The following is a 26512-nucleotide window of genomic DNA, read 5'->3' on the forward strand; positions in this document are numbered from 1 at the left end:
AATCTGAATTATAAACTAGAAGAAAAAGAGAAATACTAAAGTAAATATGTTTTGCCTCCAACTGTGCTGTAGTACTATTTCATTGAACGTCTTTTTGCTTTGAAATAGCTTTGATCCCTACTTTATTTGACATTTTGAGTCCTAACAGGGAGTGTGTGATGGTGATGTCATCAGGCAGGTAAAGGTGCAGATCTCTGGGAGGCAGGTAAACATGACAGGCTACATGACTACAACATGATGATGACGATGTTTCAAACTAATAACTGTAGTTTTTATTATAATTTGTCAGAGGAGGAGTCAGATTTTTGTAATTCTCATTATAGAAATGTGGGTACTTTGCATAATTTCGGAGGATTCAGACTTTTACACTGATGGAGAAATATATCCCATTGTTCCTTTGATTAAAATGACATAATTTTACCTTTTTTTATGTGAAAGACCCCCCCCCCCCCCCGCCCCCCGCCCCCCATATCTTTCATGACGCCTCTGCAAGGAAGCATAAAATCATAAAACTGAAACTAAACTTCAAACTTCAGGTTACTGCTGAACAATTCAGTCTTTCAGAGAGAATAAAGACACCATGGCTCTGACTCTGTGAGTATTTTAATCTTCAGCTCTGATGACAGACCTCTGTTTCTGTTCACTGAAGGGATAGAAGGCTTTATTTCTGAGATTCACAGGCAGGTTACAATTAAACCAGGAAATGCTGCCAATTGTTACAGCATCAGATACTCTGTGATGTGTAGTGTTCAGTCATTTAGTCGAACATTACAGACTGAAAATTAAATCTATGACCTGACGATGCCGTCAAATGAAACAATTATAAAGTTAGAATTATTCTGAAGAGAATCTCGACATCCAAACCACGAGTCAAGCATGAATAATATGATTTACTGTCACAGTGAAGCTGACTGTTTCTGTCTTCTTTACAGGAACAGTTTTAAATGCTCTCTTTTCAATCTAGACGGTTTATATTTATGCAACCGTTCTCTGCTGATGATTGTTGTGGTTCTGGTGGCAGCATGGTACTGGTATTATCACTGGGTAGGTGAGATTAAAAATGTCTCCATAATGATTTTGTCTGAAGAATCACGAACCTGCATGAAAAAGTGACATTAATTCTTAAAGGTCCAATAATCGTGTGTCTTCTTGTTTTTGTAGGACATTGAAGAGGAAAGCGGGAGTAAAACAAAATGAGTCTTTTTGAAATTCCTGCTAAAGCATCGTTGGATTCCTGACTCTGTAATAAACACAAACATGGCAGACAGTCTGTGTCACTGATGTACATTTTGTTTCACATTTACAATATTTATTCAGACTTAAGTTTTTATGATTCTTTCTGTCGGCTGCATCTTAAACACGATGAAAACTTCTGGTCAGTAGTGACTTATTTTATCCTGAATGTAATCCTGAGTTGGTCTCACGAATGACTCTCCTACTTCACTCATATTCAGAGGATAAATTTAGCTGCAGTCACAACAGACACACTTTGTCTCTCTCAGTAAAAATATATTTAATTGTAGGTGAATATATTTCATGATTTAATGTTTGCTCTATTCACTTCCTCAAACTCTGCTCTGTAAAATGAGGAAACAGAGTAGTTAGTGATATACGTGATGTGAGTCACGTAGATAAGGAAGAGAAACGCAAAATGTGCGTAATGGATACCAAACATTTAACCCTTCAATGGTCTTCTTTAACCCTTTAACCTCCCCCCACAACGAAAATAAAGTTCCTTTAAGGAAGGAGGGCAGAGGGTCTGGTCTGTTAGGTTACAAATACTGCACATTTGCTTCCCAGTTATCTTGCTACCTAGTTTAACTGTCTCATTGTTGTTCAAAAGACCTATCAGAGCAACATCTTCAGCAAATGCAATTAAGATCGTCTAACGTAGCATAAGACCATCACTGTTAAGAACTGAAACATGGCGTCTATATTATACTCAGTTCAAGTGCAGCAGTATGCTAACCACAGTAATGACTCATTTTGAAATTCCTGCTAAAGCATCGTTGGATTCCTGACTCTGTAATAAACACAAACATGGCAGACAGTCTGTGTCACTGATGTACATTTTTGTTCAACATTTTCAACATTTATTCAGACTGAAGTTTTTAAGATTCTTTCTGTTGGCTGCATCTTAAACACGATGAAAACTTCTGGTCAGTAGTGACTTATTTTATCCTGAATGTAATTCTGAGTTGGTTTCACGAATGACTCTCCTACTTCACTCATATTCAGAAGATGCATTTTAACGTCACACATAAACACACACAACTAGTTTTGATAAGTCTCAGAGGTCCCCAAAACATGTCTGAAGTTTCATCCCAAAAACCCTGTATCTTATCATGCAACCCCTCTAAGCTGATGGTTAATGGTGAAGGACAGTGGGTTTTTCAGTTCTAGCCTACCCTGATCAGGGTGGGCAGGTCAAAATATATCATAATTCTTTGGAGGGGAGGGGGTATTATTTGGGAATATAACGCTTGTGTGTTTTGAAAAGAAAAAATGTATTTAAAAAATAACTATTATTATTTTTAATTTTTTTGAAGCAACAACATTTTAAGTAAGCTGATTGAAGACTTCTCACCGATTCAGTTAAATGATTGGAGTTCAGGAAGGACTAATTTACCTGAAATAAAATAAAATCTCAGATGAGAGCTCAGATGAGTTCTCAAATACAATAAAACAATCATCCATGGAGACTTCTTATAATAGCCAATATATGCAAAAAGAAGTCTTATTCAAACACCTACTAAAAAATATCAACCAATCAAGCCTATGGGTCTACTCAAACTTCAGAACTATAAACACCTTTACCCAACAGGATAATATCACAGCATCACTGAATAGAATTTTTTTTTGTTCTTTTTCTGTCAAGTAAATGCAAATAGACTGCTCAGCAGGGGGATAACAGTTAGTGGGTTAATCTGGTGTTGTTTTATTCTAATCTCTCTCATTTCTGACAGAAGTATGCTTTGTAAACACAATCGTTACCTGGTTAGATGACTGTGAAACAGCTTTCGGCACCCTGAAAGCCCACCTGTGCTCTTCCCCTGTTCTTAAAAGTCCAGACTTCAACTGATGATTCCTGGTACAGGTGGATGCCTCTGCAGTCGGGCTTGGAGCAGTTCTGGCACAAGGAGATCCAGGAGAAGAGCATCCAATTCTGTACCTGAGCCGCAAGCTTCAGCCACGTGAGACCAGGTATTCCACGGTGGAGGAGGAGGACCTGGCCATTAAGTGGGGATTGGAAAGTCTGCAGTACTACCTACTTGGACGGGAGTTTGATCTTGAAACGGATCACAGAGCTCTGACCTGGATCAACTCAATGAAGGACCACAACAGTCGCCTGACCAGATGGTATCTTTCACTCCAACCGTTCGAGTTCACCATCCGACACCGATCGGGAAAGTCCAATGTGGCGGCTGACTACCTTTCCAGGTTGCCGCACGCCGTCAACCTCCGGGAGGAGGGGGATGATGTGACTGAGCGGCTCCGTCATTGACTGCAGTCACCACACACACCAAACTTTTCCCTCTGCCAGTGCGCCTATAATCACTCAGTAAATCCCATCATCCTCCTTTCCCTCTCCGTTGCATAGGGTGCACACTTGAGAGCTCTATTTTTGTTTTTCATACACACATATATATCTATATATTGATTCATAGCATTCTTACCCGTTTGGGTGCCAAACACAGGCGGCCCATTACCGCATTCTAAATAGGCGGATGCGGCGCGCAATAGTAATCACGTGATCGATTGTTTAATTAAATGTTTGTTTACAATGTATCGCCACAGATACATTGCTGTGGTGTTAATAAAATATGGATTAAAATGTGTAATTTAGTGATGAGTAGACCATATGAATGTAACAGGTTAAAAATCGCTCATTCATGAGAAAGTGTGTTTTGTTTAAAATGTTATGTCATTCATAACGCCCAGTGGGAGGGGCTTCTTGCTTTAAAAAATGGCTGCTTGCTGCTTTCTGCTTTCAGGCAGTCTAGTCCTGGTTACAGAGGAGGGTGTTGGAGACTTTCTTTTTGAAGTGCAGTTCAGGTCTCTGTGAAAGAATCCGCAACAGAAACTGTTTGTGAATATGAAAGATTTCAGAACCAATTATTCAAAAAAACAAAAAATTTTGTCAACAGGTGTTGCCTGTTTGTGTCACAACAAAAAAACAAAACAAAGCGGATAGGACTCACAAGCACGAGTCTTTAAAAGGCAGGAAACACACGAGGGCAGGAAGTGGAGGATCTGCCAAGATGCAACATCTGCATGACATCAACTCTAGAAGTTACACATTCTACCTTCAACAGAAAGATGAAAGATGAAAGTTGTCTGATGACTTTAAAACGGATGTCTTTGTGTCGTAACTGCTTCAAACTGATAACCACAGACAGCATTACTAAAGGTGTTTGAGCTGAAGTGATTTTCCATTTCGGACCCTCTAAAAGATCTCCATTTCTCAACCTCTGGTAAAACTAACATGGCTGCTGTACAATATCCACTCCTGCTTTTTGATTTGCAGAAATGTGCTAAACACACCCCTTTTAGGAAGGATATATGCTGTACGTCAAACACGGGTAAACCACTTACTTCCGATTTCTGCTGAACGTCTCGGCTCTTCTTCTGACTTTTCAGTGACAAAAAAAAGAAGAAATATCATGGCTTTGATGATGCAAGTCTTTTTAATCTTCAGATATATACTCTTCTGTTTGTGTCCATAGTTCACTGATAAATAGACAAAGGATTGATATTTAAATTGCAATAGTTTACTTTAACAGGAAGATACTGCCAACATCAGATATTTGAACAAATATAGTTTGAGTTCTCATGAGGCACAAGCTTTGACGCATTAACATGTTGGTGTGTTAATTTGACTGTATGTCTCAGTTGTTATATTGTCACTTACAGAAGCTGACAGTTCCTCTTTTCTCTTTAGAGAAAGCATGGTTGTGGGAGCGACTGGTATCACAATAACATGTATATCTGTATCCCTCTCTGCTTTCATTATAACTGGAGCTGTGATCATGGCATGTGTGGGTGTATGGCTGATATACAAGGAAAGGTAATGATCTCTCCATAAGATTGTTGTCTTTTTTTTGTCTGAGGAATAAAAAAGTCTTCATGTAAACGTAACATTTCTGTGATAAAACTGAAAACATTCTAACAGAGGCAGATTAAAAGGTTTATTTTTTTCCTTTTTTGTAGGAAGAAGAAGACAGAATATGGAACAAAATAAAAAGATTTTTCAAAAAGCTATCAAACAAATCCAAAGAAAAGATCTGAACATCCTTCTGCGATAAACACAAAGACGTCAAAGAACATGTCTGTTATGGCATTGCTCCAACAGAGTTTGGTTGTATAACATGCAATGACAATAAAGATCTATCTATTCACAACTCTTGCAGTTTGTAGAGGCCTTTCTGCTGGTGTTTTGTGAAACTGAGGAAACATATTATGTTGTCAGTGGTGACATGTTTAAGAATGAATGCAAAACTTATCTGGTCTCATGACTCTCTCACAGATTTGACAGTTTCAGTTAAATCAAGCAGACACTTTGTTACTCAATAATACTTCCTCTTTGTGTGCATTTATTTTACTCCTCAGTCCTTTCTTTTGTGTTTCCTGTTTTATTTAGTGATTCTTGCCTTTTGTGTCATCTCTTGTTAACCTGTTGTCCTTGTACTGTTTTATTTTAATCAGTCTAGTCTTTACTGTTTCCTCTTGTTTTTTTGTTAGGTGGGGGTTGTTTCTGCTGTATAAATTCAGTGATGATTATCGGCCGAGGTCAGAGGGCTTTTCCTTTCAGCCTGCATCAAGCAGTACAGAGACGGGCTTACTCCTAATATTTACAGTCTCGGCTAACTCCGAGGACTTGTAAACTCGTGCCGTAAAGCAGTACGTACCTCTCGCGAGATGACCGCAGCTCGCGGTCACAAACTTGCATAGTGGAGTATTGAGGCAGTGACCCACTATGCGAACGTTGGAGAGACAACATTCTCCCTGTTGAACTTCGATTACGCTGTTAGATTGACTTACAAGCCATTATTTTATGGTGGAAAAGTTTCATATTGGGGCTTTAACTACTCCACATAAACTTTACCGCCTGGGTTTAAATTGTACTGTGTTCACTTTTTGTCTGCAATCTTTGCTCTTCGCTGCTGTAACACTGAAAATTTCCCCATTGTGGGATGAATAAAGGATTATCTTATTTTATCTTATCTTAAAAGTAACACTGGCACCATCTGCTGGTAAACACGGGGTGTTACAAAATGGCGTCCACAGACGGACTTATTGTCAACACGTGGAATCAATTAAGCTCCCATCAGAAAAGGCACGGCTCATGCGTAGTTAAAACTTAGAAATGTATCATAAAAACTACTGCAAAACATTCAACAAACTATAAACCGGAGCATAAAGGCTATATCACGAGCATCCTTTCTCCAGCTTAGCAGTAAGCGACAGGTGTAAATATCCAACAGATGAATATAAACATTAACGACAACTTACGTTCCGTCATTGACTCAACACTGGAAACACTGTTGGATATCCATACAAGGACAGCAGGTTTGTAACAAAGGTAAAGTTAAACATAAACTTTGTTGCAGAGTACAGCGAACGTGTAAGCTGCCGCTCTCATCTCCGACGACACGCGCTCAGGTAAACTGTTCATGAGACGCTTACGTCACCAACATGCAGGAGGCGCGTGAGCAATTAACAGGAACGCCATGGACGCTCTGAGCCTTTTCTACAGTAGTCCTTCTGCTAGTGTTTAATTTCCTGCCTTTGTGTGTTTCCCTCTGATTGTTTTTATCTGTGTCAGTCTCCCCGCCACCTTTAGCACGGCTGAAAACGTTGTGTCTGTCCATTTTAATATATGACAACCTGGAAACTTAAATATGTCTAAGACATGACCATAATGTCAGTGTTAGTTTACTGGGTCCATATTCTAACTATATTCATTTCATGTGTGATGACTCCTCACTCTTGCTCCCTTTCTGCGGCCCTTTCTGAATTGTCACAGTTCAGTAGGCAGTACGTACTTTTCAGTAGGTAGTTTCAGTACACTGAACATTTCAGCATGGATACTAACTTCCGGGTTTCATGCAGTATGGATCGGATGCGTGCATTCAGGAAATGAATTGTATTTTACCACCCACAATGCTGTGCAAAATTAAACGTAAATCGTCACTTCACGTGCACCTCCAAATCAAAACAAACGAGCGTGGATTAATTGAATCTTAATTTAAAGTCCCGACTGAAATCACTACTTTTAATTAACAACAAAAAATTTAACAAATATCTGCATTATTATAAAACCTTTCCTCCTCTATTTAAATAATGATTTCACTATTTAAATGCGTCTTTATTGGTTTATTTTATTTTATATTCTGTATATTACTGTCTTTCATTTGTACTGTCCTGTATGTACTGTATGTTATTTAGTTATTTAATCTGTCTTTTACTTGTGATATTGTTTTTTGTTTACCTGACTGTATATGCTCATTACACTTCTTGAATAAAACAAAAAAATGATGGTGAATGGTGAATGCGGCCAGTTCGGGTAACGTAAATGACGTCACTTCCTTACTGAATGAATCAGATGAAGTAGGAACAAATATCTACTGTGCACGCCTACTGAATAGTAGGTACTAAACAGTATACAGCACGGATAATAGGTACTGACTACTGAAGGATTGAGTAGGTACTTGGCAATTCGGGTACACCTTCAGTCTTGTGCTCATTCCAGGTGCTTGGAGTTGTTATGTGGGTGTAGCTGCGAGGATCCTTACCTGAACATACTCAGCTGATAGGGTCACACACACACACACACACACACACACACACACACACGCAAACAGGACCCTCACCATCAACATACTAAGTTGCACATTTTTATTAAGGGATTTCCTGCTTGTCTTTTTTTATCCCATGCATCGTATCGTCGTGTCTCCAACACACTATTGCTCTTGTCATGTCTCTTGATTTGCGACAGGCCCAGGATTAGACTGCACGTTTCCAGACAACAAAAAATAAGCATGATGAAGGGGTTATTTAGCGGGAGTATGCTTAAAAGATGTTCAGATTCTGGATTATCTGCATTAATGCACGTATTTGCAAGGAGTACATGATGACACAATACCATATTGATTTTTGTGCTCAGCCCTGTTAAACAGGTTTTGAACACTTCCTGATTAACCTTGTTGGCAAAACTTTTTTTAATAGTTGAAATAGTTAGTCATGTGGTGGTATAAAGGGTGTGAATTATCATGGAGATGTAAAAGAGAATAATGCAAAAGACAATTGTAAATAACAAGAACTTGTAAAACACGATTTATTTAGCTGATTGTTGTTTCCCCCTCATGTTTCAAATGCAAATTATGTACATTTTATAAACTTTTTTGCCCAAATTGCTGCATCATCAATCAGGGTATTCATTTAAACCGAGGTTTATCATTTATTTAGCTATAAAAGTCAGAATAAATGATTTGTAGTCATTCACCTAATACTGGAAACTACAGAAGCCCTAATACATACATCCATGCATTTTATTTTACACAGTTTTCCAGTGATCTGCGTAAGTTCAATTTTTATATCTCAAGATCTCAACCAGTTCATCTTCATATCTCAGAATAATGATTGTATCCCGTTATCATGAGCTAATTTCTTAAGGCTGAAATTATCCTGTTATCACAGGAAAACCAGCGCTGTAATATCAAGATAGAGAGATAAATTAGCCAAGATCTAAAAAATACAACTGAAATGTATTCATTATCCTGGGAGGATGGAGTCAAATTACATTTATTAATGCAGGGCTTCTGTAGAAAATAGAAAAATAAACAGAGTTTCTTGTTACAGTCAGATTCAAAGACAGAAATCAGGACACCAGTATGAATGGTATAAATGGTATAAAATAAAAGTATGAAATGTTCACAGAGCAGGCATGAAGACTTTGATCCTCTCCAGCAGCTCAGTGGGATCTTGGAGGAAAGTTGGAAGCTTGTTCCTGTTGATGTAGAAGGCCACCCCCACAGCGGCGGCTGACACCATCAGGGGCCCCAGAAACGACCTGTGGGGTTCAGCTGCTGGGCAGGGCCGGGTCTGCATGGGCTGAGCCACTCTCTCCCACTGGGTGAGGATGGCCTGACGGGCCCCCGCCCACTTTCCAGGGCCTTGGAGACGATACTGGTATGGCGTGCAGGGACCCAGCAACACATTGAGTCCCATCCTGGGGTCGGTCAGCAGCAGCATCAGGATGCTTGGTCGGACCCCCACCTGCTCTGCGATCTCATCCATGTAGCTGATGTAGTCCACCTGGATGGTGTGTCTCTGACTGCTCACATACCTGACAAACACATCACATGTCAACATCAAGAGGAGAACATCTGATCCTTCACTTTAGAATGTAAAAGTGATCTCAGAGCTGAGTGAATCCTCTGTCACCTTTTAGTCATGGCCTCCGTCTTAGACTGGATGTCTTTCATCATGGTGGCTTCTGATGGGAGTTTGATGCAGCCTGAGAGAGAGAGAAAGATGCAGAAGAACAAACACGCTAAAGGTTTCTATCAAGAGAAAAAGCAACATTAACAAAAGTCCAAAACATATACAACAGAAACATAAAAGGAAAACTACCAGGCTGTGAATCTGATGGACTCACTGACACTCAGGGCACAAACACACTCAATAACACAGAGACAGTTCCCAACTCAGAGCCAGACTGAGACACCAGGATGGTGACACAAAATGTTTACTTTTAACAAACATTCGCTGATGCACCTTATCAGTCAATGAGAAGTACAATGTCCATTTGAGATTAACGTTTTTGTAGTGGCTATTTGTCCAAAAAACAAAACAAAAAAAATCTAAATAAACTAATATCAAAAATAATCAAATGACCACTGATGCACCATGGGGATGTAATGTACGCAGGCAACAGAAATCCAATGTCCATGCAAGAGCTGTGGTATTTTGCTGGTTTATTTGAGGAAAACAAACAAAAAAAGAAAGAAAATCGTGGCTCCCGCTGCCTCTCTTGACCTGGTTAAAAACAATAGGCCCACCCAGGTGCATGCCGGTCCTCCACCTGCCTCTTACTTAAATAATCTCCGGTGCCCACAGTATTACCCAAATACCTAACAAAAATACTAATACAAAACTAAATTTACTAAACAAATAACTAGCAAAAAATAAAACGTTACCCAAAATATTTTCTAAATAAAGAAAACGTGTAGAATAATTAAATAAACAACACCACCCAAATATTAGTAAACTAAATACAAAAACTAATTCTAACCCCAATTAAATAGCATAGCAAACGACAAACATTTTATAACCACTTGACCTGTTTTAAAAGAACCTATACATCCCCTCATGATGCATCACCTCATAGTGACAACCCTGCTGCCTTTAAATGCTTTTTTCCCAAACCCTCTTGCTTTAAAAAGAAAACAAATGCAAATTTACAAACAATAACTGTAAATAGTTCCGACAGGACCCAAAACAAATAATTGTAAGGGGAAATTAAACTTCATCTGAATCAATTCTAATCTCTGCTGTGTTTTCCCTCGTTGGCCACCTTACAGCCAGCTCTCTCTAACACTCAACATTCTGATTAAAAACAACCAGTGTTACCTTTAAAGACTCGAGTGGCCCACCTGGCCTGCATCTCAGAGATTGGCATGATGGCTCCCAGTGGCTGCACCAGGCCGATGATGGCCAGTGTGTGGCGCTGCAGCTCATGAGGAAACACGTACTTGTAGAGAGATGCTTTGTTGTCAGACACTGAGAGCACCTGAGAGGCCAGGAACGGGAAGGAGAACCTGTAACCTGTGGCAAACACCTGCAGGACAAGACAGTCAGTCACACACAGTCTGTACTAGTGTTTGTGTGTCTGTGTGTGTGAACAATACAACCTACCACCAGGTCCACGTCCTCCACCACACTCCCATCATCAAACTCCACACTGGAGCCCTGAAACCTGCGCACGTTTGGTTTCACCTGAACAGTACCTGACAGGATGCGGTTTGGAAGCTCGTCGTTCACTGTGGGATGTTGGCTGAGCAGCCTGACACACAAATGCGTACACACACACACACACACACACACACACACACACACACACACACACACACACACACACACACATATGTTGTCTTTCAGTTTTCATCTCCATCACTGTCCTTCTGTTCCTCCTGCAGTTCTTACCTTTCCATCTAGACTTCCTTTTTTGGCTGAAGAAGCATCAGAAGTCACACACATCCATTCAAAAAGCCAGTTTTCACAGCAGAAATCAAAATGTTACAGCCTCGTACAAATATGAAATTGGTCTGATTAGCTCTTGTCTTGATCGGCACACACTCTATATTTTTTGATAACTCATCCATTTTGATTTTATGAAGGATAGGAATTATTCACAATAAGGTGCATACAGTAGCTGACCTGATTGACAGGAAGTTGCGGTGTAACATTTTGTAGAGAGGCTTAAAACCAGCCTTAGCTCCAGCTCCCAGCCTGTTTTAAGATTGACTGGAAGATAGTGCACAACAACATTTCCAGCATGGCGACTGCCATTGATGGGACTTAACAGCCCCCTGCAGTAACAGATGGGTGAGGTCACCCAGGCTTCGTCCATTGATATTTACAGTCTGTTTCCAACACATTTCAGATGTAAACTCAGACCTGATTTTTGGCATCTTGGTCACAAAACTATTTTCTTTTAATTCACTTTTCTCTCTGAATAAATCAAAAATAAATAGAAAACCTTTTTTTAACTTGTTGATTCCATAGTTTTGTTCAGTTTGTTTTTCAAGAGTTTGTATTTTTAATGCAATGCCATTTGCTGGTTGCAGCTACTTTAATGTGAGTATTTGCAGTTTTTTGTCATGTAAACGTAGTCATTGTGTAAATTTAAAGTCTTTGTTTTTTTTTGTTTTTTTTTACAATTTTCTGATAATTTATAGACCAAAAGATAAATCAATTTATCATTAAATAATCAGTGGATTGATTCTTTATTCCAGCCCGTCCTGTGTGCACTCATTTTTATGAAACCTTAACTCAGAAAACCAATAAAAGTATTGGAAGATGTTGACTGACCACCCCAGGCTACCATCAAAGTGTTTTAGCAAATCATTATCCATGTCATGGTGAAGAAGTTTGTCCAAGCTGAATGCAAAGCAGCAGGTGCTTTAGGAAAAAGAGTGTACGAAATCTGGTGCGGAAGTCTTCCACCAGGAGGTGCTGTTTCTGCCGTACCTGTGCTTTGGCTTCAGGTTGTACAGACTGTGATCAAATCTGTGGTTGAGGCGTCTCTCTGCGGCATTGCAGATGAATCCAAACGGGAGGGTCTGACGCTGGAACTTCAGCACTCTGGTGTTGAAGACGTCACGAGGAAATCCTCCGTCTGACACTCGGTTCTGGATCCAGGCCCCCCTCCGTGTGCTCAGACACAGCTGTACATATTATAAGATATTAATACAGAGAGTGAAGCTTTTTGAGGTCTTAATAATTATCTTTGATGATCGATAACTATCAGACCTGTTTGGTGACTTGAATTCACACAATGATTTTCTGCAGCGTCCATCATTTTCCTTATTTGCTGCACTGATGTGTTTTATCTTTTATATATGAGATGATATTTAGGTGATGACCAGCTTTATGATAACCTGATATCTATACCTGGAGCTCCAGGCTTCGAGACAACTTACTCCAAGAAAGTCTGTGTATGTAAAAACTTGCCCACATGTCCCCTCACTGTTAAAATCGTATTCAGACCTGTTTGGTGACTTTGCTGAGCTCCACTGCGATGTCTCCTCCAGAGTTTCCTATCCCGATCACCACCACCTTTTTGTCCCTCCACTGCTCCGGAGTCTTGTAGTCCCTGCTGTGGAAGAACTGTCCTTTAAAGGTGCCGATGCCTGGAGGACACATTTAAAAAAAATCTGACATAAACAGATAATATTTATATCAAGAAAGAAAGAATGAATAACTACATCAATGCTCCTGCTGCAAGGACATAAACATTGGTTTCATCTCTTAATAAAATTAAACCAACATGTTTTTTAATTCAAATATATGATCGGGTTTAACCAGAATTTTTGGAAATAACAACAGATGTTTTAACCAACCATGGCAAAAATGGAGTTCTGGTGGTGAAATTTGAAAGTTGGAGAAGTGAAACAATTCTATGCTATATTTTCTGAACTGAATACACAAACTTTACTCAAAGAAAAAATGGGTCCCTGGAACACTGTTTAGAGTTTAAAAGCCACCATAAGAGTTACGGTTTCACTGTTGCTAACTTCTCATGTATCATTTTATCTTCAAACAGTGTTACAGGGACCAAATGTTCCTCTGAGGACAGTTTGTGTGTAGAGTAATGGACATATACCACATAATCTGTACATTTCTCCAACTTTTACATTTCTCTACCAAAACTACATAGTGCACCTTTAAAATGCTGTAGTAAACACGCCAGGCCAGTAGTTGGCACTGTGACTTTTTATGAATCAACACGAGCATGCTCACATACTCTTCCTTTGACAGAGCGGTTGGGACAAAAATTGCAAGCACATTGGCCCTTTCCGAAAAGCCACAGTTCAGTATGGAGTGTGGACTTTTCAGTAGACTGAACCCTCGTGGTCAGTCAGTGGGCATTTTTTTGGGTCCACCTCAGTAGACTGAACATTTCAGCATGGATACTAACTTCCGGGTTTTGAGTATGCTTTAGATGCATCCTTTCAGGAAATGAATTGTATTTCAACAACCACAATGCTGTGCGAAATTAAATGTAAAAGGTCACTTCACGTGTGTCTCCAAATCAAAAGAAATGAGAATGAAAAAAAAAAAAAGAAATCCAGGACGGATGCGGCCAGTTTGGGTAACGGGCCTTTAAAATGTTAAGTTATTAAATTGTGTACATACAATGTGATATTTTGTATTATTTACTGAGCCATTGCTCATATCACATCTGCATTGGAGTGTCAATAACATGAGGCGGGCTAATGACGCCACTTCTACACTGAATGAAAATAGGAACAATTATCAGCCCAAGGTGCGTGCCTACTGAACAGTATGTCCTAACATTATACAGCACGGATAGAAGGGAGTGCCTACTGTCAGATTGTGTAGGCACTTTGCAATTCGGAAGCACCCACACAAACGTTTGCTTGGACGGATGACGGGGTTAACTTGTTACTCCAAGTGACCCTAAACTACAAAGCGAGTACATTTCAAGAAAAGAGAGTCACGACAGTCGACATTTTCACAAACAGTACTTGGGAATCGGACATTATTATAGTCCACCTACTCGCTCATGACTATTAACATAGTTTATATGTCGACTTCCAAAAGCCTCCATCAGGGAGGAGTTTTAGTTTTTTAACAGAAATAGGAGCCGGCAAGGACTCAGAGGAGGAGAAGAAATGTGCTGTTCTCCTGTACTGTGGAAAAGGAGAAGAACCTGGTTGAGATGTGGAGAGACCAAGAATGCTTCTTTGACGTGTCCTCCTCTTTTACCACAATAGAGTGGTAATGCTCAAAATGCTTCTGAAGGTTCACCTATGGACCTTATGAACTTCTAACACATTTAGAGAGTTTTAGGTCAGTTCTCTGTTGTCGATGTATCTACTGTTGTTTATTTATGGGTCTCCCTCATATTTGAGTTAAAGACAGAAAAAATCTGAACAGGGATTTTCATCTGGGTTAAAGGAAGAATGTGCGACTTTTTGATCCACACCTCCAACCCCGCTCCAGTCGCATTCACACGAAGGAGTTATCAATTCGAACGCACCATAATAAAGCACCATTAGGCGCAAGCACAATCGTCCTTTGCTCGAGCTGCAATTGCCTGTGTCCTGCATTGTTGTGTTAGCAGGCTAATGTTAGCACACTTAGGTTAACTGGTAGCGTCACATTGCACATCAATTGTCACAAAATTACCGTGATTTAAAAATGCTTACGTGACATCCAAATAAGCAGTGAGTGGACTATTTTATTCTTCCTAGTCCTTGACAAAAACAGCTTTATACGCAAGGTAGTCCTGTCCATGTAAACATGGCTCTAACAACAGTACAGCTGGCGGGCTTCTCATTCATTATAGACAGTCATGACTCAGAGAGACATTTATATAGGATATACTGTATTTCTGCAAAATGTTTGAGTAAAATGTTGCATATTCTTCCTTTAAGCAAAGACAACAGAGTTCTTTTACAACCAGCATATTCTCCAATAAGACAGCAGTTATTTTTCTTCTTCTGGACATGTTCATAGATTTTAGATTTCCACCTGGATCTTAACTTCTATATGTTTAACATGCTAACAAAAACATCTTTATCATCTCTGTAGTCAGACTATAAACTCTACAGGTTCTTTTTTCTCCCCAAGCTGCAGGTTTATGTCCTGCAGGTTTTTTTTTCTTACCTGGGAGGTTGTGTAGGGGCAGGTTGGGTTGACAATGGTGTCCAATACAGATCATCACTGCATCAAAAATGTGTTTCTCTTTTTTACCCTCCTTGTTCTCCGTCTCGACGTCCCACTGACCAGACTGAGAGAAATCTGACCTCTGCTTCACCTGCAGCACTTTGGTCTGAACAACAGAGACACACACAGAAGATTAAGAATACATTTGTAATCTGTTTTGCAAAAAGAAAATTTAGAAGAAGAAATTATTTTCCTTGGATATGTCTTGCTGTGCAGGCGGTGAGTGCAGTGTGTGCTCACGTTGAAGCGGATGTGTTTGGTGAGCTGGAAGTGATCGGCGTACATCCTGAAGTAGTCCATGATGAGGGAGTTGTGCATGTAGTTGGGGAAGTGTGCGGGGATGGGAAAGTCACTGAAACACATCATCTCCTTGGAGGTGTTGATGATGACAGAGTGGTAGATGCTGGCTCTGTCCGCCTCTGGATTCTCCTGCACCAACAACACCAACATCATCATCACAATCAGGTTTATGGCCAAGAACATGTAATCTAACAAGGAATTAGTCTTGGTGCAAAAAAAACAACAAAAACTATGATTAACGGTAAAAGACAAATATTTCAAGCACATATCAAAATATGTGCAACATGAGCAATAAAAAAAACTGAACAGTTGAAGTTGCAGCATGATGTTTTGTGCAAAAATCTCTATTATAGTAAAGAATTAAAGACTGTGTCTCACACACACACACACACACACACACACACACACACACACACACACACACACACACACACACACACACACACACACACACACACACACACAGTGACTAACCTTGAACCTCCACAGACCCCCGATGTCATCGCTGCTCTCGAAGCAGACGGGCTGTAGCCCCTCATCCAGACAGCACTTGATGCAGGCCAGACCTGAACCCCCCCCCTCCGACCACGGCCACACGACGAGCCATCACTCAGGTCCGACACACAGGAAACACAATTACACTGAAGAATATTAAATATTAAAAGATAATATCTTAACAAGATTAATGTATTTTGGGTCATGTTACATACAAACTGTATCAAGTTTGAATAAACATGTGAAATCTTAAAATCGTACCATGCGAACGTAAAGTTCAAACATCAGGACTCAGGTGGTGTGAGTTTTCTTCTGCAGACCTGCTGTCTGTTTAAAACAATGGTTACTTATCCTCTAATAGTGTAGTTATGTATGTGAGAATTTCATCCATTCACAGGTGAAATAATGTCTAACTTCAGTCATAAACTGTTAATGTTAAACAGCTGATTTCCTCATATCTCCTTAATGATTCTAGGAACACCAACAGACTTCAGAGGAGGTCCTGAGCTGCTCTTTGTAACACGATCTTGTCCTCAGAAAATCTGCACCACTACCTTTACTTTTAACCCATAGTGTTGAGAATCGCTTTTTAAACATGTTGGTTTTGTTCTGTTTTTTAATTGTTCTGTCACATGCTTTGAACAGTCTGAGGTCCAAACTGCACAATTCTTTATGAAATAAATCTGATTGGTTGAATTATATCTGAAATTCAATGCAAAAACTCAAATCTTAGGAAGTGAATTTGTCTATAGTGAAAAACTTCCCATAACATGAATTACAAGCCACATGTACTGGACATGCCAAGGGGACAGAAAATATTACTGGTTACATTTATTAAAACGAGATAGTATCTCTTATTTCAAGAAGTTTTTTTTTGCTCCATTAACAGACTTCTCCCTTTTTATTCAAACAAGCATTTTAGGCCTTATTTTTTGTTTTTAGTTTCTCAAAATAAGATGTTTATCTGGATTGTTTAAGTTAATGTGGCTTTTAAAAAGTGAAATGAGATATTTTTGACAGGAAATTAGATAAATACACTTCAGAGGATTAGATTTTTTTAGCTAGACCAGTTGAGACTTATTGCTTTAAGCAGTAAATCATCTTAAATGAGTCAGACTAATTCTGAGAGACAACTTCATTAAATACATAACTATGTGCAACTAAACATCGGCTTTATGTGAGACCAGGAGTTAAAGTATTGTGCCGTATCTTTTCCACTTTTGCAAACAGCACACATAATGCAGAGTGTGTTTTTCTTACATACAAAATGTCATTAAATTTCAATAAAGTGGAATAGAGGTCAACTTAAACCTGTCAGCACTCTACAGACACATCATGATATATTTTCTGGAAAGATAAGACTGTTAGAAGAACTCAAATTAAAGTTGTATCACATTTCACAGGTCTCTCTTACAACTAAAACTACAGGCTGAAATCAAATTCATGCATGATTGATATTTAAAACAGAGGAGGAAAACATAGCCAGGCTACCCAATGCATCCACAGGAAAATGTCCATACTTATATATATCAAACCAACTGAGAGAGAGCATCAAATCAAATCTAACCTCCTGATGACTCCACAGTCTGCAGATCATTCACTTGCTGCATCAGATAAAAGTGTAGCTGGTTGAATAGAATCAGTGAGCACTGATCTCTCACCTTTACACTGACACATGATAACAGGTAACAAAATCAGTGACAGATTAAACAATCCGAGCTTCTCTCAGCTGCGTCCAAAGACTTCCTGACTGCAGACAACTTTTTTCAGACGATCTGGGCGTTGACAGAAAAAGTCGGATTTGGTTAAATGATGGTTAAACTAGTTTACTTTGTGTAACACGTCAGTTTTTTTACACCTCCTCCCCCTTTTTTTCCCTTATAATAAAAACATGTGAATTAATCTCTGAAGGCAAATCAAACTCATTGTTCTCTTTAAAATATTCACAATTAAATTCTCATTTTTCAAAATCAAATCAGATTTTTTCATTTATTATCTGATAAAATCCCCTCATCTCTTTTTTCATGAACAAGAGATTTGTTATCGTCATATCTAATTAATTATTAATCCAATTATTGAAGACCTGTCAATTGATACAAAGTTTCTATGATGTCAGTTGTAGATGACGTGCTTCACAAACAAAAGGACGTTGCAAGGTACATGTGAATTTAAAAAAAAATTACGTTTATTATTAACCCCCCCATAAAAAAAGTAATTTTTTTGATTCTCTATGAAAAACTGAGGAAAATTAAAGAGAGCGATGAAAGAGAGACCTCTGTAATCATACAATACAAAGACTTTAGAATAAGACAATAATAAAACATAATTAAAGCTGTGTTACATCCATGTAAGGTAAATGTGTCATTCAACAAAAATACTGATATGAAAAAGAATTATTTTTAAAGCAATGTAAAGAAAAACAAGTTAGCGTGTATCTCCTACAAGTGATAAGGTATGTGGTGAACATGTATAAAATAAGTAAGTATAAATAATAAGTATAAACCAAATCCTTTAAGACATGATTTCATTTAAAATGAATGACTGAATGAAGCCTCTATTGCCCCTATGAGAAATGTGTCTTTCAGTCTCTTCACAAACCGTTACATTGAGCCCTCCTGTCAATAAGGTCAGCTACACGCCATACTGTTAATAACTCTTATCCTTCATAAAATCAAAATGGATGAGTTGTCAAAAAATTCAACCCCTGTAGTGTGTGCCGATCGAGACAGGCTAATCAGACCTGTTTTCATTCTTTGAACTCTGTTGTTAACATGCTTATTTCTGCTGTAATAATTGGCTTTTTGCACTGGGTGTGTATTTAAACAAACCAGTATGTGATAAACCAGTATGAAATGTTCACAGAGCAGGCATGAAGACTTTGATCCTCTCCAGCAGCTCAGTGGGATCTTGGAGGAAAGTTGGAAGCTTGTTCCTGTTGACGTAGAAGGCCACGCCAACGAAGGCAGCTGACACCATCAGGGGCCCCAGAAACGACCTGTGGGGTTCAGCTGCTGGGCAGGGCCGGGTCTGCATGGGCTGAGCCACTCTCTCCCATTGGGTGAGGATGGCCTGACGGGCCCCCGCCCACTTTCCAGGGCCTTGGAGACGATACTGGTATGGCGTGCAGGGACCCAGCAACACATTGAGTCCCATCCTGGGGTTGGTCAGCAGCAGCCTTGGTGCGCTTGGTCGGACCCCCACCTGCTCTGCGATCTCATCCATGTAGCTGATGTAGTCCACCTGGATGGTGTGTCTCTGACTGCTCACATACCTGACAAACACATCACATGTCAACATCAAGAGGAGAACCATGGATTTACTTCTTTTTTTTTATTTTAAATCCAGCAGTCATGACAGAGCTGGGAGATCCTCTGAGGCTTTTATTTTTTTTAGATGAATCAATTAGAGATAATCAATGTTTAACTCAAGCTCCTGGTGTTGTTCTGTATATAGGCACTGCTGTGATTAATAATCAGTGCTGATATTCAGAACAACATCATTACGTTGAGAGATACTTATTGTGAACAGCACAACTCAACAAGTTCCAAAACTTAACTAAAACTGACCTGTTGCTAAGGAACCGAAACATTCTCCTGCACCCTGTTTGTTTCCATGGTTACCACATACCTGTGTAAATGTGTATGCAGCTAGTTGTATCTTAAGTTCTGGGGTAAAGTCCTTACTTAACCCTTGGTGTAAATTTGTTAGTTTGTAACTTAAGTTGTGTCATTATTTCGTTACCATTGAGATGTAAGGTTCATCAAAATATTGTGCAGAAAGGATTGCTGTTTTACCCACCTTTCTACACCATCACCATGATAACTGTATTTTGCAGAGGACGTCACACCTACTAGGATCGAGGTGTAAGATTGAATGTGTAACTTGTAATGTGACATTACTTAATTATGCTGATCAATATATTTCAATAGCTGTTTTAAAGATCATCCTGATGATGCAGGCCTTAAAAAACCCAGATGGTTAAGAAGTAAAACTTTTTGAATTCTGAGTGGTTTGTCCAACTATTTGAAGGTGCACTCCTTTATGTAGCTCATTAAGTTATTTGATGACTCTAAATTGCAGTAGGTGTGAACATGAGTATTACTGGTAGTTTGGATCTGCTACTTGTTCATAACTTCAGAATTGGGCCATAGACTGATCCTGATTACATTCGAACCAACCCAGGGCTCCATGTGCCAGGTGCTCACTTCTTACAGTTAAGACTGGTTCACAATTTTAATCTGTGAATACACCCCTAATCCATATAAATAAAAAAACTAATCTGAAGTTTATTTTCGGCATAATAATCATATACCGCCGAGCCCCAGAATCATCGTCAGTACCTTTGAGCCATGGTCTCCTTCTTGCACTGGATGTCTTTCATCATGTCGACCACTGAGGGGAGCTTTGCGCACCCTAGGAGAGTGAGAGAGAGAGAGACAGAGAGAGAGACAGAGAGAGAGGACACACTGAGACATTGAGGTTTGATCTCTCAGACACTTCTGATTAAAACAACCAGTGTTACCTTTAAAGACTCGAGTGGCCCACCTGGCCTGCATCTCAGAGATTGGCATGATGGCTCCTAGTGGCTGCACCAGGCCGATGATGGCCAGTGTGTGGCGCTGCAGCTCATGAGGAAACACGTACTTGTAGAGAGATGCTTTGTTGTCAGACACTGAGAGCACCTGAGAGGCCAGGAACGGGAAGGAGAACCTGTAACCTGTGGCAAACACCTGCAGGACAAGACAGTCAGTCACACACAGTCTGTACTAGTGTTTGTGTGTCTGTGTGTGTGAACAATACAACCTACCACCAGGTCCACGTCCTCCACCACACTCCCATCATCAAACTCCACACTGGAGCCCTGAAACCTGCGCACGTTTGGTTTCACCTGAACGGTACCTGACAGGATGCGGTTTGGAAGCTCGTCGTTCACTGTGGGATGTTGGCTGAACAGCCTGACACACACATACACACAAGCGTACACAAACACACACACACACATAATAATGTTAAACACTAAACAGTATAAGAAAAAAAACAAGTAGAAGCACAAGTGGTTAAAACAGACAGTCAGATAAAATATGCTCTGATTCAGTGCTTATTTAGTCTTTTCACTCGACTGCAGCTGGACTCACCTACTAACTTATTGTGATAAACAGAACAGTAAAAAAAAAAGCTGACGCACTCAGTACCTGTGCTGTGGCTTCAAGTTGTACAGAGCGTGGTCGAATCTTTTGTTGAGCCGGCTCTCCACAAGTCCTGAGAAGAAATTAAAGGGCAGAACTTTCTGCAAGAGGTCAATCGCTCTGGTAAACAGCAGGTCCATGGGCAGACCATTGTCCCCGACTCTGTTTAGGATCCAGGCCCCCTGCCGGGTGCTCAGGTACAGCTAGGAAGGAGGAAACATGGACGTCAGTCACTGAGCTGGAGCATAGAATCTCACAGTTGTTTGTTGGACAACGTATCAAAAATATTCAGAGAAGGATTCGATCAAGGACTTAAGAAAAAAACATGAAGGCAGCTTTTACATTTTGTAAATAAAGCTCAGCTTTCTGCATTTAAACCAGCAGAAAGTCTCTGTCCTTAAAGGATTAATATGCAATTTTTTTGATCCAGCAGATGTCGCCCTTAAGCACCAGCAAGAAACCAAAACAACTTGTGCTGCATTGTTGTGTTAGCATGCTAATGCTAGTGATCTTTATTATGCTCGGAGCTTCACACTGCATGTAAATTTACCCGAAATGAGCGTGATCTAAAAACGCTTACGTGACATTCAAATAAGCAGTGAGTACAGTATGTTATACTTCTTTTCTCTAGTCCCTCACTTAAACAACTTTTATACGTGAGGGGAGGAGTCAGCCGTCCCGGAGATGTAAACAAAGTCAAGCTACGGCTAGGAAATCTCAGAAAGCATCACAGACAGTGGGACTCGAGTGTTACACCCATTGTAGACAGTCATGACTCACAGAGTTATTTTCAGAGGATATACTTGATTTCTATTAGATTTAAGTGTGAAAAATTGCATATTAAGCCTTTAAAGTCCTGTTTATAGCATGGGGTAGTTGTGCACTTCTGCCTCTTGTGGCTGACGTGAGTATTACAAAAACAAGCACTTTCCCAAGTAATAAACACAGAGAATCCTTTTCATCAGACTCAGAAAGTAGGTCATTGAGGGTTTAGTACTGTGAAGTACATTGTGTACCGTGGTGTAAACTGCATTTATTAATGTATGGTTTCACACAACGATTTTCTGCAGCATTCATCATTTTCCTTATTTGCTTCAGTGATGTGTTTTATCTTTTATACATGCGATGATATTTAGGTGATGACCAGCTTTATGATAACCTGATATCTAGTAGTAATAGTGTATGTAAAAACTTGCCCACATGTCCCCTCACTGTTAAAATCGTATTCAGACCTGTTTGGTGACTTTGCTGAGCTCCACTGCGATGTCTCCTCCAGAGTTTCCTATCCCGATCACCACCACCTTTTTGTCCCTCCACTGCTCCGGACTCTTGTAGTCCCTGCTGTGGAAGAACTGTCCTTTAAAGGTGTCGATGCCTGAAGAGAACAAAGATTTAAACTTGTGATTATTGAGTTAAGTTTTTATCAGGGCTGTCAGTGTTTAGGCATTAATCACAATGCTGTAAAGGTCTTAAGTGCATCATTTTCTTTTAATCCCATTGATTGTGTAATGGTTTGTCCCATTCAGCTCATCATAGTTAAGCTGGTATGTCTTCCTGCTCCCACAGTGATGGAAAGTACTGACACCAATGTGCTTTTGAATGGTTCAATTTAAAAACTCCCAGACAGCTCAGGTGACAAGACAACAGTAATATCCACCTTGTGTCAAACAGAATTCAAATATCAGTGAAGTACTTTCAGTTTGAGTCCCATCTATGAACTGAGCTTTAAAATGCTAAATTATAGGGGCGCTGGTGGCGCAGTGGCTAGTGTGCGCGCCCCATGTATGGAGGATGTAGTCTTTCAAGCGTGCAGCCCAGTTTCAAATCCAGCCTGTGGCTCCCTTCCCGCATATTATTCCCCACTCTCTCTCTCTCTCTCTCCCTGATTTCCGACTCTATCAACTGTCCTGTCTCTCCATTAAAAGGCACAAAAAAAAAAGAAGCTAAATTGTGGATTTTTTTAACATGAGATTACATGTTAAAAATTGATCGTTTGACAGTCCTAGTTCTATTTTCATTTTTGTTTTATCAAGAAACATAAAAAGCCACAGTGGAGGACTGTGACATCATTATTTTTCTATGGTGCAGCTTCCTGTTGACACATGGTTATATAACACACTTCACATTACCCACTTGGACACACATTATCAAAGGTTGAATCAGGTAAAGTGTGCAGGAGCCTGCAGGGCTTTTCTTCTGACCTGGGAAGTCGTGTAGGGGCAGGTTGGGTTGACAGTGGTGTCCAATACAGATCATCACTGCATCAAAAATGTGTTTCTCCTTTTTACCCTCCTTGTTCTCCGTCTCGACGTCCCACTGACCAGACTGAGAGAAATCTGACCTCTGCTTCACCTGCAGCACTTTGGTCTGAACAACAGAGACACACACACAGATTAAATCAGAAAGAACAAGCAAACAACAGTCCCGTCTGACCTGTAAATTATACATGTTTAATAATTAATCTTAAATTCCCTTTGCTCTAGCAGTCTGTTAAACCTTTACAGTAACATTTCTTCGTTAAAAATCAAATATGACCAATAAACAGGTTAAATAGCCCATGTATTAAATGATGAACTCACCAATGAACCAACTTTAAATGGGTTTTGAGATGCCAACAGTTTGAGAGGAAATAAAAAAGGTATGTTTTTATCTAGGCTATTATTTTGAAAGGTTTATTTCATATCTACAGTGTTTTATCAATGTTTTATTAAGGGGTCGGGTCCCAACCTCAAGCTGATAGTGTAACAGTTTTGCAGAATACATTTAAAAATCGGCTGTGCAGGCGGTGAGTGCAGTGTGTGCTCACGTTGAAGCGGATGTGTTTGGTGAGCTGGAAGTGATCGGCGTACATCCTGAAGTAGTCCATGATGAGGGAGTTGTGCATGTAGTTGGGGAAGTGTGCGGGGATGGGAAAGTCACTGAAACACATCATCTCCTTGGAGGTGTTGATGATGACAGAGTGGTAGATGCTGGCTCTGTCCGCCTCTGGATTCTCCTGCACCAACAACACCAACATCATCATCACAATCAGGTTTATGGCCAAGAACATGTAATCTAACAAGGAATTAGTCTTGGTGCAAAAAAAACAACAAAAACTATGATTAACGGTAAAAGACAAATATTTCAAGCACATATCAAAATATGTGCAACATGAGCAATAAAAAAAACTGAACAGTTGAAGTTGCAGCATGATGTTTTGTGCAAAAATCTCTATTATAGTAAAGAATTAAAGACTGTGTCTCACACACACACAGTGACTAACCTTGAACCTCCACAGACCCCCGATGTCATCGCTGCTCTCGAAGCAGACGGGCTGCAGCCCCTCATCCAGACAGCACTTGATGCAGGCCAGACCTGAACCCCCCCCTCCGACCACGGCCACACGACGAGCCATCACTCAGGTCCGACACACAGGAAACACAACCACATACACCTATCATCAGAGGAAAATTATAAAAACAAGCCAACAAAAAAAACATGACTAAATCTGTGAACAAGTAGACACAACCACTAGGCTTACTACTTTAGCGACTCGATCAGAAAGTTTATTTGAGGTGGATTAAAAACATCCACATGTCTTTCACTTTCTGTAAGAAACAGCGTCAACTGTTGGTGTCTAAATGTTATTTTCAACCAAACCTGCTGTTTCGCTACCAAACTTAGCAGCTCTGCATGCGGGGTGTTAACTACATATTGAGAGTCTTCTGCTGCTCTTACAGCGAGCTTATCTCTTAAACTCTTAAAAACCCTCGTTAAAAAGAGTTTTTCTTCTTCTAAAGTTCGTCCGTATTGAACTCGTTCTTACCTTTGAGATTTCCTGCAGAAATGTTTTGCTGGAGCAGCGAGTGAGATCGAGTCCACGGTGGGCGGAGAGACAGGGAGGGTTATATAAGGTAGGCCTATCATGATAATGAATCACAGCAGGGTTAAAGTCCTGTCACTGGAGGAAAGGCAAACAACGTGTCTCCCTCCTGTTACAGGTTAACATGATATGACAGCAGATAGGCAACATGTGGTGAGACTGGGTTTTACTTTTAATGCAACTTAAGCCTGCAAAGTAAACACTGGTGTGGTTCGATGTTTCCACTGTGTTTAGGCTACTGTGAGAGTGCAGATTGTAAATGATGTCTGCATGGAACAGGTTCTGGTTTGTACATCACTTTGATAACAGATTACTTGAGTGTTTGCTGTATGTTTGACTGAGAAGTTTAAATAGAATCCTCAATACATTTATTTTTGTACAAATGATGTTACCTTATTGAATAAAGGTTGGGTAATGCAATATTGTCATCGACTGTAAACATATCGTAATGATTTAAAAACATGATAATTACAACGTATTGTATAGCCTATGTTTCTAAATTATTCATTTCATATTCACAAAAGCAGAATGAGAAAATGAAGTGCAGACCTAACTGATTGTAGATTCATATTTTCTGTGTCTGTTTCACAGCAAATCAGTGGTACAGCATTTTCCTAAACACATGAAAAATCCTTGAGCAGATGTTGACCAGCTCGAAAACGTGAAAAAAAACAACCAATATTGAAGGTTCCAAAGAGTTCATCAAGCATAATCAAAGCTCAAACGCTCACTTTTTCATGAAAACAATCGATCAGCGTGATCGTAGTCGATTTGAATGCCATCTACACTACTTCAAACAATATTTATTTATTAAATCACACTCATGATTCATGTGGATAAATATGAGAGGAGGGTGAGCAGAGCAATATTCCCCCACGTGACAACCATGTCACTTTACCTATAATAACTTTTTTATTAATCTTAACCTTTAATAATGAATCAGTCAATGATTCAAACTGTATGTGTTGCTACTTTGAGAGACCAAGTACATTGTCCATGAAGACAATTCAAAAGATGTCCCATTTGCACCGGGAGCTGCAGCATTACTACAACAGTTGTTGGGACACCCCCGCATGTAAAGCAGAGCTCTATTCACTGCAAGTACTTTTATCAGTGGTCAAGCCAGCCAGTGGTAAAAAACATACCTGCAGGAAACTTTCAACTGTGTGTGCAGCGCTTCTGTTCACAG

At 39.8% G+C, this 26512-nt stretch overlaps 2 protein-coding genes and 2 long non-coding RNA genes across 4 annotated transcripts; 1 reads left to right on the top strand and 3 right to left on the bottom strand.

The window, feature by feature from the left end:
- The first annotated feature begins 460 nt into the window (after window positions 1-460).
- Window positions 461-1267, top strand: LOC132959120 (uncharacterized). The gene is made up of 3 exons (XR_009666916.1): window positions 461-594; window positions 933-1048; window positions 1162-1267. It is a non-coding gene; the product is annotated as an uncharacterized LOC132959120 (long non-coding RNA).
- Window positions 1268-8916: 7649 nt separating this feature from the next.
- On the bottom strand, window positions 8917-16387 carry LOC132959201 (flavin-containing monooxygenase 5-like). Its single transcript, XM_061032129.1, is given in 10 exon segments — window positions 8917-9349; window positions 9448-9520; window positions 10636-10843; window positions 10921-11068; window positions 12256-12452; window positions 12775-12917; window positions 15421-15586; window positions 15721-15909; window positions 16255-16359; window positions 16361-16387. Coding segments are annotated over 10 exon segments (1671 nt in total). The 3' UTR covers window positions 8917-8934.
- A 2060-nt stretch (window positions 16388-18447) lies between these two features.
- fmo5 (flavin containing dimethylaniline monoxygenase 5) lies at window positions 18448-24916 on the bottom strand. Its single transcript, XM_061032128.1, has 9 exons — window positions 24724-24916; window positions 24268-24456; window positions 23663-23828; window positions 22694-22836; window positions 21468-21664; window positions 21083-21230; window positions 20798-21005; window positions 20616-20688; window positions 18448-19546 (listed from the first exon to the last, which is right to left on the bottom strand). The coding sequence occupies exons 1-9, from the start codon at window positions 24853-24855 to the stop codon at window positions 19132-19134; spliced, it is 1671 nt and encodes a 556-aa protein (XP_060888111.1). The 5' UTR covers window positions 24856-24916; the 3' UTR covers window positions 18448-19131.
- Window positions 24917-25477: 561 nt separating this feature from the next.
- Window positions 25478-26512, bottom strand: LOC132959288 (uncharacterized). Its single transcript, XR_009666961.1, has 2 exons — window positions 25873-26512; window positions 25478-25755 (listed from the first exon to the last, which is right to left on the bottom strand). It is a non-coding gene; the product is annotated as an uncharacterized LOC132959288 (long non-coding RNA).

This window comes from Labrus mixtus, chromosome 3 (genome assembly GCF_963584025.1).
Source record: "Labrus mixtus chromosome 3, fLabMix1.1, whole genome shotgun sequence".
Taxonomy (NCBI): Eukaryota; Metazoa; Chordata; class Actinopteri; order Labriformes; family Labridae; genus Labrus; species Labrus mixtus.

Excerpts from the sequence above, each read along its gene's own strand:
- fmo5 (XM_061032128.1), bottom strand. The coding sequence starts at position 24,855 with ATGGCTCGTCGTGTGGCCGTGGTCGGAGGGGGGGGTTCAGGTCTGGCC. Across the intron at positions 24,457-24,723 it reads GGGGTCTGTGGAGGTTCAAG|GAGAATCCAGAGGCGGACAG; the intron begins GTTAGTCACTGT and ends TTGTTGGTGCAG. Across the intron at positions 22,837-23,662 it reads GCCCCTACACGACTTCCCAG|GCATCGACACCTTTAAAGGA; the intron begins GTCAGAAGAAAA and ends TGTTCTCTTCAG.